The 14578-nt window shown below is 65.3% G+C and overlaps 1 protein-coding gene across 12 annotated transcripts in view; it reads left to right on the top strand.

The window, feature by feature from the left end:
- The window catches only part of CELF2 (CUGBP Elav-like family member 2), a 626712-nt gene that overhangs the window by 577870 nt on the left and 34264 nt on the right, over nucleotides 1–14578 (top strand). For all 12 annotated transcript variants that reach the window (XM_055147423.1, XM_055147418.1, XM_004605318.3 and 9 more), the window contains 3 exons: nucleotides 6861–6909; nucleotides 8696–8830; nucleotides 13524–13603. In XM_055147423.1, coding sequence (XP_055003398.1) covers nucleotides 6861–6909; nucleotides 8696–8830; nucleotides 13524–13603 — 264 coding nt within the window. The remainder of the gene's footprint in view (nucleotides 1–6860; nucleotides 6910–8695; nucleotides 8831–13523; nucleotides 13604–14578) is intronic.

Genomic DNA, 14578 nt, shown 5'->3' with positions numbered 1-14578 from the left:
ATTGTTGCAGCCGGGGTTCACCGCGTTCCTGGGTGCCAGGGAAGGCGGGTTCCCAGAGCGAGGGCATTTTCCTGGCATGCAGCCCACCTGTGCCACCCCCCCCCCCGCATCTCCCGGCACCCTGAACATTGCGGGCTGTGACCTCAGCCCCCCAGCTGGGAGGGTCTCGGGCTTACACAGGTGCTCAGGCCCTGCACTCAGGAGTCTCCGGGAGCACGCGGCCACCCTCTGACAGCTGCCCTCCCCGCCCCGACCGCCCCGGCCGGCCTGCCCGCCCCTGCACCGGAAACAGGCAGAAGCCTTCCCTTCCCTCCCTGCAAAGGTGAGGGCCACGCGCCCCTCAGCCGCCCTCTGGCCTCGCAGAAGCGCCCAGAGGCACCGCCCCTGCACCATGGACCAGCGCCGGGAGGGGGATGGGTAGGTGAGTGGTCAGGTGGCTGCATGGATGGGGTGGACGGGGGCATAGGTGGGTGGGTAGCAGGTAGGTCTGAGTAGAATGTTCTAGGGAGATTGAGCGAGGTAGGTCTAGGTAGATGACGTTACTTGCTTCCACGGTCGGTCGGTTGGTCAGTCATCTATGAGTGTTTGATGTGGATGGTTCTGGCAGCTTCTAGGTCAGCCTGTCCACCTCGGGGCCCTACTTTCTCTGCTTCCTCTTCATCTGCCTGGGAACCAGCAGGGACCTGACGCAGACGCGTCGGTGCCCAGGAGACAGCAGGAGGGAGGGAAGTCACCCCTCCCTCACCCACCGCAGTGTGGGTGAGCTCGAGCTTCCGGGGGCCCCCAGTCCCACATGTGTCTGCACAGGGCTTCCTGGGTGCGGGGCCGGAGCGAGAGCACAGTGGGGAGGGCACTTGCCTTGCACGAGGCTGACCCGGGTTCGATCCCCGGTATCCCATAGGGTCCCCAGAGCACTGCCAGGAGTGATCCCTTGAGTGAACACAAATAAAATGATGGGGGTGCTGGCTGTGCTTTCTGAAGTATCTCAGGGAGTCTGAGCATTCGCCCTGTTCTGTGGAGGCCCCCGGGCCCCTGCACCCCCCCCCCGCCCCCGCGCAGCAGAAGCCTCTGGCAGTGGCGCTGCCTGCGTCCCAGGCCCTGTGGACCCTGCAACCTTGGGGCGGGCACTTGGCCACGTTCCTGGTGACACAGCGCCATTGTCCAGGGCCCGACACAGCGTTGGGGCCGGGCCCCCTCTGGCCCCCGGGGACCGTGTGCTCTCTCTCGAGGGCCCCGAGCCAGCACAGACCGCCCAGTCCTGTGCCGCCTGCTGCCCTGTCTGGCCGGGGGAGTCTCCCGGGCAGAGCCAGCGCCCGCCCGCCCCTCTGAGCCCTGCAGCATCCTGCGGGGCCGGGGGCATGCTCGGGTGGGCCCCGGGCTGCCCCCACTGGCTCTGTGCTGGCCGGCAGCATGGCCGGGACAAGCGGAAATGCTGCCCGCAGCCCTGCTCTCCAGAGAGGCCCCCAGCTCCTCAGCGGCAGGCGTGCCTCAGCGTGCTTCTCTTCCGCCTGCCCAGACTGTCCATGTGCTGCTAGTGTCCGCCCCACCCACTGGCCGCCTCCCACCAAGGCAGGAGCCACGCCCTCAGGACGGAGCACTGACTGTAAGATGGAGCACTGACCAGAGGGTGGAGCACTGACCAGGGGGTGGAGCACTCACCTTGGGGTGGAGCCCTGACCTTGGGGTGGAGCCCTGACCTTGGGGTGGAGCACTGAGCATGGGATGGAGCCCTGACTTCGGGATGGAGCACTGACCTTGGTGTGCACTGAATGTAGGATGGAGCACTGACCTTGGGGTGAAATACTGACCTTGGGGTGGAGCCCTGACTTTGGGATGGAGCACTGACCTTGGGGTGGAGCACTGACCTTGGGGTGGGACACTGACCTTGGGGTGGAGCACTGACCTTGGGGTGGAGCCCTGACCTTGGGGTGGAGCACTGACCTTAGAGCCTCACTCCTGGGCCTGGCCTTGTCCCGCGGAGCCCCTCTCCCCCGTCTACCTTGCCGCTAAGTGTCGGCTCCTTGCCCTGTCTGTAATGGCCTCGGCTTGAATTCTTTATTTGATCTTCCAAGGGCTGAGCTGCAAGATGAAGAGTATTTATAGAAAAAAAAAAAGACCCGAGCCGCCGGCACGCTTCCCCGACGCCCCGCCAACGAGCCTTTCCAAAGTTGGTCAGCGCTCGAGCTAGAGGGGAAGGCGCAAAGCAGAGGGGTGGAAATAGTCTTACGGGCTGGGCTTTGTTTGGCAAAGTACCAACCACAGTAAAGTTCTGCTGCAGAAGGTGAGGGGGGAAAGCAGACCCGCCTGCAGACAGCGTCCGTCCGTCCATCCGTCCGCACTCTCGCGGCCAATGGCTCTGCATGTCAGAGATGGGGAGATGGGTGATGGGAAGCAGCCCTGGAGACATTTTCCCCAAATTTGTCATCTATTTTTGGTAGAGAATCTGTGTGTGTGTGTGTGTGTGTGTGTGTGTGTGTGTAGGGAATCTCTGTGTGTGTGTGTATGTGTGTTGGTAGGGAATCTGTGTGTGTGTGTGTTGGTAGGGAATCTGGGGTGTGTGTGTATGTTTTGCTAGGAATCTGTGTATGTGTCTGTGTGTCTGTGTGTTTGTGTTTAAGCCAGTCTCAGCTGCTTTTTTCAAGTGGGAAAATGCTTAATCATTTTGCTTAAACATGATTAAGAAAGGACAATTGCAGTAGTTGCCACCTTCCATTCACTCGGCGAGTAGGAATCCCAGGGGCCAGGGCTGTAGTTAAACACGAGTGGGGAAGGCTCTGAGTTGAGGTATGGTATTTATTTGTCGGGTGTAAATGAAGTTGTCGTTCCTAAGCCAATCAAACTATGCATTTTTTATGAGAAGTTGCAACTTGCAGAGAGGTGAAAATGTCAGGCACTAATTAATAAACACGCCTGCCAGAGTGGCTCAAGCAGCCAGAGTCCTGGGAGCTCGGCCCTGCGGCTCAGACAGAGGCACGGGAACTCTCGCGAGGAGACGGCAGGCCTCACGCCCCACGCCAGCTGGGAACCTGGTTTCAGAGCCCTGCGGGTTGGGGGTTGCTGTGGAGAAGCCCCCGAGCGCGGCCGAGGGCGCCCTGGCCGGCTGACAGGCACCTCACCGCCTTCCGTCTGACGCTGCTTGGTCTTGCTTGCAGAGTGGCTACCCACTCTCGTACTGCAGGTGGATTTCTGGAAGGTTCTCCATCCCTCCCAAAGGAGAGACCTGGCAGGAATTCAACACCAGGGGCTTTCGATGAGCGACGAGGGAAGAAGCTGGGGCAGGCGGCTGTGTGTGAGGGGCGGGGCCTGCCGGGGCTGCCTGAAGCGACAGTGCATGCAGCTCCAGCACTTGACAGCGGGTCTCGCCGTGCCGGACTCTCGGGTCCTGTTGAAGGAGACAGTGTGTGTCTGAGAAAGGGGGAGGAAATCCTAGGCCTAGGGGGGTGTCCGGTTCGGCTGGGACGGAAGGGGGTCGCTCGTGAGGAGCGAGGCTGCAGCTGGGGGGCAGAGCAGACAAGCCCAGGAGCTCAGGCTCATGTGCTCAGAGAAGGGGGCATTTGAGCAGAAGGGGGAAGGGAGGTGAGGGAGGCTGGGAGCTCCGGAGGGTGGGGGGTGCCGGGGGGCAGCCCTGGAGAGGCAAGAAGTGCGGTCCGGAGCCCGGGCAGCGGAGACGGGGTATCCTGGAGAGAAGAGCACAGAGCTGAGTGCCAGGCCCCCAGCAAGTGACCAGGCTGAGCCGGGTGCCGGGGAGGGGTGAGGACGGCGGTCTCGGCGGCCGCCCCTCCCACAGGTGGCCCATTCCCAAGCTCCCCCTAGCTCAGAGGTGACCCCAGAGGCGAGCAGGTCACAGGGGAGGGCTGTGTGACCCTGGCCCCCTCCCCTCCTCGTTCCCAGTGGCCGCAGTCCTCATTAGCAGACGTGCCCCTAATGACAGTGTCCCTGGGGAGCCCCGGACCCGGGCGGTTCCTGCAGCTCTCCCTCACCCCCCTGCACCTTCGTCTGGAGAAACTCCTCTCAGTCCTTGGCTCCCCTCCTTCCTGCGGTGGTGGCGCTGGGTTTGGGTTCGGGTCACACCCGGTGCTGCGCGGGGCTAACGCCGGGCTTGGCACTCAGGTATCACTCCTGCTGGGGCTCGGGGCTCGAACCTGGGTCGGCTGTGTGCAAGGCAAGCGCCCTCCCCGCGGTATCACGACTCCGGCGTGTTATGGCGTGAACGCTGTGGCGGCAGCATGCCGGAGCGCGACTGTTCAACGGGAAGAGAAGCCCCAGGGTGTGGTCCACACCAACACACGCATCCCTAAAGCTGCCTGGGCGTGGCCAGACCAAACGGGGACAGCGGAAGGGCACCTGCTGACCTGAGTCCCATCCTCAGTGCCCCCTACAGTCCCCCGAGCACCGCCAGGACCACGTCTGAGAGCAGAGCCAGGAGCCGCCTCTGAGCAGCGCCAGGTGGCCCTCAGGAGCTGAGTGATGGAGGGGCGAGGCCCACCCCGAGGGACGGGGCAGCCTGGGGGCTCCGGGGATCCACTGGCAGTCCTGCCCCTCCTGGGAAGCGCCCAGGGCGTCTCCACTCAGTGGCCACCCTGTCGAAGCCACTTGGACCGTTCCTGAAACTCCCCTGAGAAGATTCCAGAAGTCTCCATCATGGAGCCTGAACCACAGGCCACACTCCTGGGCCAGCCCCAGAATTCCAGGTGCCTCTCCCAACCGCAGCCGCTGCCCACACCTGTCCCGTCCTCCTCCACTTTCCTGCTGGACAGGCTCGCAGCGGCGTGGCCGCACTTGGAAGCAGATGGGCGGTTCTGCCGTGCTGCAGGCTTAACCGAATCTCGCGTGCGAGGCGGTCCCCCCATCCAGGGCTCACGGTCGGGCTCAGATGTATGTCCCGCTCTGAGACCCCCGACCCAGCCTCGGGACGGGGGAGCGAGCGTGGCTGACGGCCACTGGTGCCCACTGGCCCTGTCTCGCCACTGTCACGGGACCCGTGGAACCACACGGGCGCAGGCCAGCAGCTGCCAGGGCCGCAGAGTGTCCGCTACACACGGTCACGGACAGTGGGTGACGGCTCCTCACGGGCACTTCGGCCCCCGTTCCTGAGCCACAGCCGGAGGCTGCCGGAACATGTGGACGGTCCACTTGCTTGAGCAGGAGGAGCGTGGACCCCCCCGGGCTCTGCCCCCGGGCCTGGAGCGCCCAGCCTCTGTCCCGGCGTGGGTGAGAGGGACACGGGAGCGGTCCAGGCCGGCTGCAGCCCTCTGTGTGCCGGTGTGTCCCGTCCACTCTGCACGTCCAGTGTCATCACACCTGTGCTAACGGCCCCAGTCTGCCCCACCTATCCACCGAGAGACCACCGCCATCAGCATGCGTGTCCCGTGTGACGTGTGTGGGGTCCACCCCGCGCCTACCTGTGTGGCTCCTCCTGGGACGCCCCCTGCTGGGCCTGCGCCTGCAGCCAGGACGCCGCGGCCGCCCCCCTGCACACGCAGGCCCCCACGTGCGTTCCCGGGGGAGCGACTATTGCCTCGTCCTCCCGGACACACAGGCCCCGTGTCCAGTGGGAGATGCAGTGTGGGTGCAGACCTGGGGCTCACTGCCTGCAGGGGTGTGTGGATGCGGGGCTGTAGTCAGTGGGGGCGGGGGGCGCCAGGGCGGGTGGAGGGGCCGCAGTGCACTGTCCTCCCCAGCCCGGGAAAGGCCAGGCTCAAGATGTGCAGCGCTAAGAGTAGGGGTGCTGCCGCGCTGACCTTCCGGAACCTTCCGTGGAAGCTTGCACTGGCAAGGGAAGCCAGGTTCTGGGCGTCCAAGGCGAGGAAGCTGGATGGACAGAGAGCACTGTGTTGGCCTCCCCCGTCTGGGGGGTCACAGTGGCTTGTGGCCCCTCCCTCTCGGGCTCAGAGTGGGCGGGAGGGAGATTGGATTCCGACCCAGCCGCCCTCGCCCAGCCCGGAGACATACTTGTGTGCTCCCAGCGGGGTGAGTGGGCCTCGGCCTGGCCAGTCCCGGGGCCGCCGGGCGCCAGGGTAGAGCAGTGTCCACTGCGTGGTCTGTCCGGGGGTTCCCTGACTTCCTGCAGGCTGATCACCTGCCTTGCCGGTCAGCGGGACGTGGCCAGCGCTCGGCTCGTGCCCTCTGCAGGAGGCAGGCTGTCGCCCGGGCCGGCCCACCAGCCCAGAGAGGAGCAGACATGGGCGTCGTGTGCGGGGCTGGCTCTGCGGCAGGCAGGGCCTCGGGGTGTCCCGCGCCCTCCCCTAACCGTCCAGGTCTCCAGCCTGGCCGCGGGGTCCCAGGCTCACTGGCCGCCTCTGACGCTCGCGCTCTGTCCACTCTCTGCCCCCCGCCCCGCTCCCGCGCCTGCTGGGTGTCTCACAGCGGGCAGAGGAGCGAGGGTGCCCCCGGGAGGCCCCGTGATGCCCCGTGCTTGGAGGCCCCCGGCGGGCACTGGGGCCCTCGTGGCCACCAGTCTGCTACTTCCGTCCCTCACCTAAGCGTCACCGCCAGGACACCCCTTCCACTTAGGCCGGACCCAGAGCCGGCTCGGAGGGGTGCGCGTCCGGCGGGGCACTGAGCAGTTCAGCGAGGGCAGGACGGCCTCTGTGTGTCCTTGTCTGGCAGTGCCCCCACCCCCGGCCCTCCTGCTCGGGGTCGGGGGAGGAGAAGGCGCGGGTGGGCACGGGGCTGCCCCAAGCCTGAGTCTGACAGCGAAGACCTGGCCCTGCAGGGATCGGGAGAGCGCCCCCCCCCAGCCGCACGCGCGGGCGCTCCAAGTGGGTCCCGGAACGGGGACAGGGCATTTAGTTCCAGGCCGGGGACCCCTGAGCCGGGCCGCTGGCCACCTGCCTTGACCTTGTCCCTTTCTGCTGCAGATGCATCATCCCATTCAGATGAAGCCCGCGGACAGCGAGAAGTCGAATGGTAGGTGTGCCCGCGATGCCCGTGTCGCCGTGAGGCGGGGGGCGGGGAGGGCCCCCACCCCTTTGCCCAGGGGGTCACGGCCCGCACACAGGGGAGGCTTGTTTGTGCTCTGCAGACAGAGCCCGGGGCCAGCCCGCCGTGTGTCTGCGCTTCTTGGCGAGGCTTCAGAAAGCTCGATGGAAAAATGCCCCCCCGAGTCCCCCAGCCCCCCCCCGACCCCCCAAGCCTCCCAAGCCCCCGAGCCCCCCGAGCCTCCCGAGCCCTGCGTGGGCCAGAGGCCCGGGACTAAGCGCCGTCTCAGAGGGCACAGGCCCCGCCAGGCTCCCGAGGTGGCTTGTCCTCACTCGTTCCGATGGACCTGCCAGGAAAAGCCGCTTAGAAACGCAGAGCAGGGTCCTCCCAGGGGTGGCTCTGCCGCGTCAGGCCACGGGGCTCAGCATGAGTGAAGCTCCCCGAGGTGGCAGCAGGCCCAGGGCGGCTGGCAGTGGGGCTGGACATCGCCCTGCTGCCCCTCCACCTGCCTCCGCTTCGGGGCATCACTTGGGGCCCCCGCGCCCCTGCGGCCACTTTCAGCACGAGACAAGGGTCAGGGAGACGCTCAGAAGGCCTGTCCGGAATGTGGACACGAGCCGGCGTGGTCCCAGCCCCCGGGGGTCCCAGGAAGGCCCCCACCACCCCGGAGCCCAGTGGGACGGAGCTACCCAGGTGGGCTCCGGGCTGGGGTGGGGGTCAGCCCGACGGCCTGGGGAGGACGGTCAGCGCCAGCCGCTCCCTGCTCAGGGGTGCGGGGCCCCTCTGGTGCCCCTGGGGGGAGCCCCTGACACGGCTGGGGACGCCCCGCCCCAGGCCAGCCCATCCGTCTGCTCGTGGGAACCTCTGCGGCCGTCCCAGGAGCTGAGGGTCACGGCGCCCGGCCCCTCGGGGCACTAGAGCAGGGACCATGGGCCCGTCAGGCTGCTGCCCGCTGGCCCTGCCCGGCCCTGCCTGGCCCCGCCGCAGGCACGTGCTTCTCTCCAGCCTGACTCGGGCCACACGCTCACCTGCAGCCCGGGATGCTCGGCCCCAGCTCAGGCGCCTCGGGCCGGCCCCTCCCAGCCCCAGGCCCAGCCAGCACCCTGCCCGCCGGCCCCTGGGTCTGCGGCCCGTCCAGGCGGAGTGAGGAGCAGGCCCTGCCCGCCAGGCCCCTCACTGGGTCTGAGGGAGTGCAGCCCATCCCAGGGTCCCAGCCAGGGAAGAGGCGCCGACAGACACCCCACCCCTGGGGTCCGAGGCCAGAACATGCCCCCGAGGACACTCTGGGCCACCCAGGGAGAGGACGCACTGGGGCCCGTCCACGTGGGGAGTGACCCGGTGTCCCAGAGCGGCTCGCGTCTCCCTGTGGGCCCTGCAGCCCGCAGGGAGGTGACCCCTGTCCAGGCCCGTCGGCCTCCGTGGGGGTGAAGCGGGGGGGGCTCTCCCCGAGTCTCCTGCCACGTCCGGCCCTTCCCCTGCCCTTCGTCTCACCCACGCTCGAGCTCGAAACTTGTAGCAAGAAGAATAGAAACTAGGAATGTCCAGAGAGCCTCGTCCCCGCCCTCGGCCGTGTCGCTGGGGAGACCCCCCTCCACAGGGCTTCACCACAGAGTGCTTAGCTCAGTTCCCTCAGACGCCAGGAGGAATAGTGTTCCGGGCGGGCAGAGGGCAGCGGGGTGCCGGGCGGGGAGGGCTCTGGGGTCCCCGGGGCGAGGCCGCAGTGCACCGCGGGGCGGAGTAACGGGTGTTGCTCATGCGTGCTTTCTGCCCCCAGCCGTGGAAGACAGGAAGTTGTTCATAGGAATGGTCTCCAAGAAGTGCAACGAGAACGATATCAGGGTCATGTTCTCTCCGTTCGGCCAGATCGAGGAGTGCCGCATCCTGCGGGGGCCCGACGGGCTGAGCCGAGGTGAGTGCGCCCGCCCGTGGCAGTGGCACCGCCTGGCGCCCAGCCCTCCCCGGTGGGCTCCACAGGGGGGAGGCCGGGAACCCCGCAGAGGCTGAGTGTCCCACCGCCACCTCCGCCCCAGCCACGGTGGGCCGTGGCCCCCGGGAGCCCAGGGCAGTCGCTGGGGTTCATCCCCGAGAGCAGCACGCGGGGCCCGGGGCCAGACTGCCCCGCCCGCCACACCGCCCTGTCCCCACAGGGCCACGCACGCCCTGCCCAGCCCGTCCCCGCACCTCAGGAGAGCCAGAACTCCCAGACCCCCCGGCGAGGCAGCGGCAGGGACACGGGCACTGTGCGGGGGCAGGAACGTGGCTCTGCCGTGCGGTTTGGGGTGTGAGTGCAGGGGACACCCCTGCCCAGCCCAGCCCCATGTTCAGGGCGCAGAGGGGCTGGAGAGCAGCCGCGCCATGCGGGACCCTCAAGCCCCAGCGGGGGAGGGGCACCCGACATCTCACGGCCCTGGGTCCCCCAGACCAGCCCCTGAGGCCGGCTCGGGCCTGCGAGAGTCCAGGTGCCTGGTGCCAGGCAGCCCGCCCACAGGCCCGCGCGGCTCAGCACGGCCCGAAGCCAAACCAGGCCTGAGCAAAGGCGAGAGCAGCGGGGCTCGAGGGGGACGGGGGCGCGGGGAAGGAAGGGGCCAGCCCAGCCGTGGGCGTGGCCAGCGAGGGAGCGTGGAGGAAGGCCGGGTACGCCAGGGTCCCTGGGGCGTCTCTGCTCCCCAGGGTGGGGCGAGGCGTGTCCGGGCCCTGCGTGCTGGGACGCGCCCACAGTGAGGCAGCGGGCGGCTCTGAGCTGTCCACGCAGCTCGCCCAGTGGGAAGGACCAGCCAGGGTGGACGCAGGGCCAGAAGGACTCGGGGGTCCCTTCAGCGCCCCTCCCCACCCAGGCACCCAGACTGCCCCTCTGGCCACCACAGGCCACACTGGCCCCTCGGGTGACGCCTCTGCCCTCTGCCCCGGCCCTGGGGGACGGGCCCTGAGCGCCCCCACCCAGCCCCCCGCACTGGCCATCAGCCGTGTCTCAGCCAGGGGCCGCGGGCGCGAACCCTGAGGCCAGTCGGGACGGTGGGGGCTGCGTCCACGGTGCCTGCGCCCTGCAGGCCTCTCTCGGAGACGGGCAGCCCCCAGCACCCCCCCCCCCCCGTGCCCACTGCCCTTTACAGCCTCGGTATCCCCAGTGTAGACGGCGCCCGGCACCCTCCCGGCCTGACGGGTGAAGCGGCCAGACGGGGGGGGCCGCTGTGCTGCCAGGGCTGAGGACGGGGCTTGGGGCTGGCTCGCTCAAGCGTGTGGGGGGCCCCGCTTTTCCCAGGCCCGGGGGCCCAGCATCAGCCTGAAGCCCCCTCCCCCTGTGGCCTTTTGTCACCTGACTCCAGGGAATGTTCCAGGCTCCCTCACCAGACGCTTTGCCAAGGGCGAGGTTGGCCTGAGGGAGCTGCCCCCGGGCTGCGGCCACGGCCTGCCGCAGGTCAGGGGAGGGTCCCCCAGCGCCCCCTCGGCCCTCCTGTCTGGAAGACACTCAGCCCGGAGCCTGGCCCTGCTCACCTCCTCCCTTGGCTCCGAGCAGGCGTCTGCCCGCGGCTCTCGAACCCCGGGGCCCCTCGCAGCCCGTGCCCAGTCTCGCCCTGAGCTGCCGGCGGGAGGAGACGTGGGGGACCCTTCCCGGCCAGTCCTGCCCGATGCCTAGGCACGGGCTCCTCCCTGACCGGCAGAGCGGATGGCGCGGCGGGCAGGAGTAGCCGGGACACAGTGCTCCCCGGGCTGCCGGCCTTCGGGTCTCCTCACGCTCGGCAGCGGAGAACAGCCTGCGGCAGAGCCCCTGCACCATTCTAGAACCTTCTCAGCCGGCCCCGGGCCACAGGCGCCAGGCAGCGAGCGGGTGGGCAGGAGGGGTCGGCTCCACCCACTGCTTCTGCCCCACGGGTTAGAGCCCGGTCGGACAGCACCGCCCCAGCTGCAGAGACATGACAAAGGCCAGCACGGAGCCTCCCCGAGGGGTACGGACACGGGGGCTCTCCACTGGGTGTTCTCTCCTGATCAGACATGGCACACGGCAGGGGCCTGACGGGCACAAGAGATTCTCTGTCTCTCTCTGTCTCTCTCTACCTCTCTCTATCTCTGTCTGTCTCTCTTTATCTCTCTGTCTCTGATGTCTCTGTGTCTCTCTGTCTCTGAGTCTCTCCCTATCTTTCTCTGTGTCTCTCTGTCTCTGTCTCTCTCAGTCTCTCCTCTCTCTGTCTCAGTCTCTCCTCTCTCTGTCTCTATCTTTCTGTCTCACAGTCTCTCCTCTCTCTTTCTCTGTCTCTGTCTTTCTCAGTCTCTCACTCTCCCCTCTCTCCTCTCTCCCTGTCTCTCTCTCTCCTTTCTCTTTCTCCGTCTCTCTCTCTCTCTCTCTCTCTCTCTCTCTCTCTCTCTCTCTCTCTCTCTCTCTCTCTCTCTCTCTCTCTCCTAAAAAGGCTAGACAGTCGCCGGGGTTCTCAGAAGCCCTGGGTAGGGCAGGGACGGCCCGTCCAGCTCTGGGCTCAGCTCCCGGCGCGAGGAGCCCCGTGCTGTTGCTAACCTTCCCTCCAGGCCCGCAGTGGTTCTGTCTTTCTGAGCGACTCACCCACGTCCTGCTTGTCCTGGGATTGTGGCGCCTGCCCCAGCTGTGCCTGACTGACCTCTGACCTCTGTCCCCTGTCCGTGCTTCTCAGTGCGTCCCTCGCCTCCGCTTGGGGGTGCAGCGGCCCCGCTCCTGGCTGCCCTCAGGGGCCGCAGCAGAGAAATGACAAAGAAACCGTGTCTCAGTGTCTCCCGCTGGCGCTGCCCTTGGCTTCTGGGGCGGGCGAGGGATGCGGGGCCGCCTTGAGCGCCCGTCTGGAGAGCGGCTGAGGCGCTGCCCCGGCCATGCTCTGTCCCCGGGGGTGGCCGAGCCCCCGGCCAGGACAGTGCCCCGGGGTCCACGAGCAGGACCCCTGCAGCCGCTTGAAGGCCAGTGCGTCCATCGCCCCCGAACTTGGGCTTCTTAGAAGCCAGCGTCACGGGAGAGCGCGAGGGAATACGCCTCGTCCTGGGCGGTCCTGCGGGAAAAAGCAACCGCGAGGCACCAAGTAGGACCCAAAGCATTCCCAGCCGCAGTGTCGCGGCCTGGCTGGTGCCTCTGGGCCGCAGGCTGCTCAGCCCCCACCCATGCGCCCGCCCCCTCCCCGGTGCCCAGGGAGAATGGCGGGGAAGCGTCCTCAGCTCCCTGCTGGGCAGGGCTAGGCCAGTCTGAGCGGGGCGGGGGGCCTGGGGACTCCCGGGGTCTCCACCTCCGCACGCCCTGCCCGAACCCACCCCTCTGTCGGGCGGCTTCCTCTGGGCACCCTGGTGGCAGTGGTACCAAGGGCTCGGGGATGGAGTGGAACACGGAATCCTTCTGATGCAGACTGCGAGGGGCGTCGCGGGGGCCTCCGGGGAGTGTCTGCGCAGCCCGGGAAGCCCCTCGAACAGCCCGGCGGCATGGGCCTCGCAGCCTTCCTCTCCGAGGAATAAGATGCAGTTTCAAGAGGCTTCGGGGCTGTCGGGGACGGCCGACTAGTCGTGTCACGAAAGTGGTGACCTGCGTGGGGGCTGCCACCGCCCCCTGAGCCGAGACAGGGACATGGGGGGGAGAGAGGGAGAGAGAGAGGGAGAGGGAGAGAGAGGGAGAGGGAGAGAAAGAGAGGGAGAAGGAGAGAGAGAGGGAGAGGGAGAGAGAGAGAAAGGGAGAGAGAGAGGGAGAGAGAGACAGGGAGAGAGAGAGGGAGATAGAGGGAGAGAGAGGGAGGGAGAGAGAGACAGAGGGAGAGAAAGAGGGAGAGAGAGACAGGGAGAGAGAGGGAGAGAGAGGACCGTCTGGGCGTGCCGTGCCACTGGGCACAGGCTGGACAGGTCTCCCAGCCAGGGAAACGTGTGCAGCCTCGGGTACGCCAAACTGTCCATGGCTCTGTTGACTATTCGGAGTAGGGCCTTTGCTCTCCGTTCCTGATTAATGATGACTAAGTACTTGACACAGGGTTGGGGGGTGTCTGTCCGCGTTGCCCAGATTTATCAAGATGCACGTGTATATTTTACCACCCCAAGGACTGAATATTCAGTGGTGGACAATTTGAGCTCATGGGATTTATTGGCTGATTTGCCGTTGGTGCGACGATTTAATTATTTGCTGCCCCCAAATCACCACTGAGATGTGAAAGACCAAGGAAGCCCTAACTGGATGCCGAAGTAAAGATAATCAGCCAAGGAAAAAAGGTTAGAGAGAGAGAGAGCAACTTTTTATTTGAGGAAATGCAAGTGAGATCTTAATCATTTCCAACCCTGTGGCTAAAAAAAAAAAAAAAAGGAAAATTAATAATAAATAAATGAATGAATAAATGAAGGATCCAACTTGCCTCGTCCGAGTCACCGTTTTAGGAAACCAAACTGATCAATCAATCTTCCTGCTTTGGGTCAGATTAGCGAGTCAGGAGTGTGGATTTAAAAGGAAACAAAAGCCAAAGGCGGTAAACCCAGAGAGAAGTTGTTTATTCTCTGTACTACTGAGAACAGTGTCGTCCTGTGGCAGTTCTCGTAGACTGTGTTGGTTTAACAAGCGTCCAACCCTTTTGTCTTGTTGTTTTTTGTCTTTCCTGCCCCTGTCCCCTTGTTCCCCACAGGCTGTGCGTTTGTCACATTTTCTACAAGGGCAATGGCACAGAATGCAATCAAAGCCATGCACCAGTCTCAGACTATGGAGGTACTGTATCATCTGCCCTTTCTCTGTTCTCTCTGTGCAAATGATGGGATGGTAACGCAGTTCTCTCCGTGGCGAGTCGTTCACATGGCAGTCACAGACCCGACCCTCCACAGCCCTCGCCCTCGCCCATGCGTCCTCCCGGCCCTCCTCACGCCCCTTCTCGCCCTCCGCCCTCTCTCGCTCCCCGCCCTCTCCCCCTCCCTCTCTCTCCCCCTCTCCCTCTCTCCCTAATGACGAGATGCATTTAGTCAACCGTGCACTGGTTCTGCCCTGATTTTTGAGCCTCTGATTGCAGGCCCTCCCCGAGGGCCCTGCGCTGTAGTTTACCCTGCGTCTGGGTCCTGTGCTCTGACGTGGCACTGGCACTGGGTCAGACGCCGCCCGGGCCGTGTGACTGTAACATGAACAGGCCCCCACCACCCCGCCCCCACCCCAACTCCGTCACAGCTTCTGCCCAGTGCTGAATGGGGGCTCCTTTGATGCACTTGCTCGGAACAAGGGGCCCGGCCGTCCCGAGGCCGGAGCCCGGGGGCATGCCGGAAAACCCTCTTTCTCTCGCTTCAAGCGAGCCCAGACGCTGTTCGAGCCCAGGGCTGCCTCCTCCCGTCCGAGGAGCTTTGGCGGGCGTGGGGTCCCCCTTTCCTAGTGGATGGCTCTGTACTTTTCGTCTGTGATTTGGATCATGGCCTTTCGGAATTTTGCACAAAAGCATTCCAAGAGTGAGATGCTGGTCCTTCTCCTGTGCTGTCTGGGTGTCTCGGGTGCATGTTCGGCCGTACTGTGTGGACTGTATCTCTGTGTCGGGGACTTTCCCGGAGGCAGCCTTGTGGTAGCTGAAGTCATGTTTTCATCTTTTGCCTAAAAAGAAAAAGAAAAAGAAAACATTTTCAATTTTATTTCGTGTGCAAAAAAAAAAAAAACCAACCCTGACTGTTTGAGCTTCTTTTTTTTTAACCTCCTTTTTTGGGGGGCGGG

This window comes from Sorex araneus, chromosome 9, assembly GCF_027595985.1.
Source record: "Sorex araneus isolate mSorAra2 chromosome 9, mSorAra2.pri, whole genome shotgun sequence".
NCBI lineage: Eukaryota > Metazoa > Chordata > Mammalia > Eulipotyphla > Soricidae > Sorex > Sorex araneus.
Note: the sequence above shows the minus strand (reverse complement) of the source record. Positions and strands in the feature narration are given on the sequence as shown.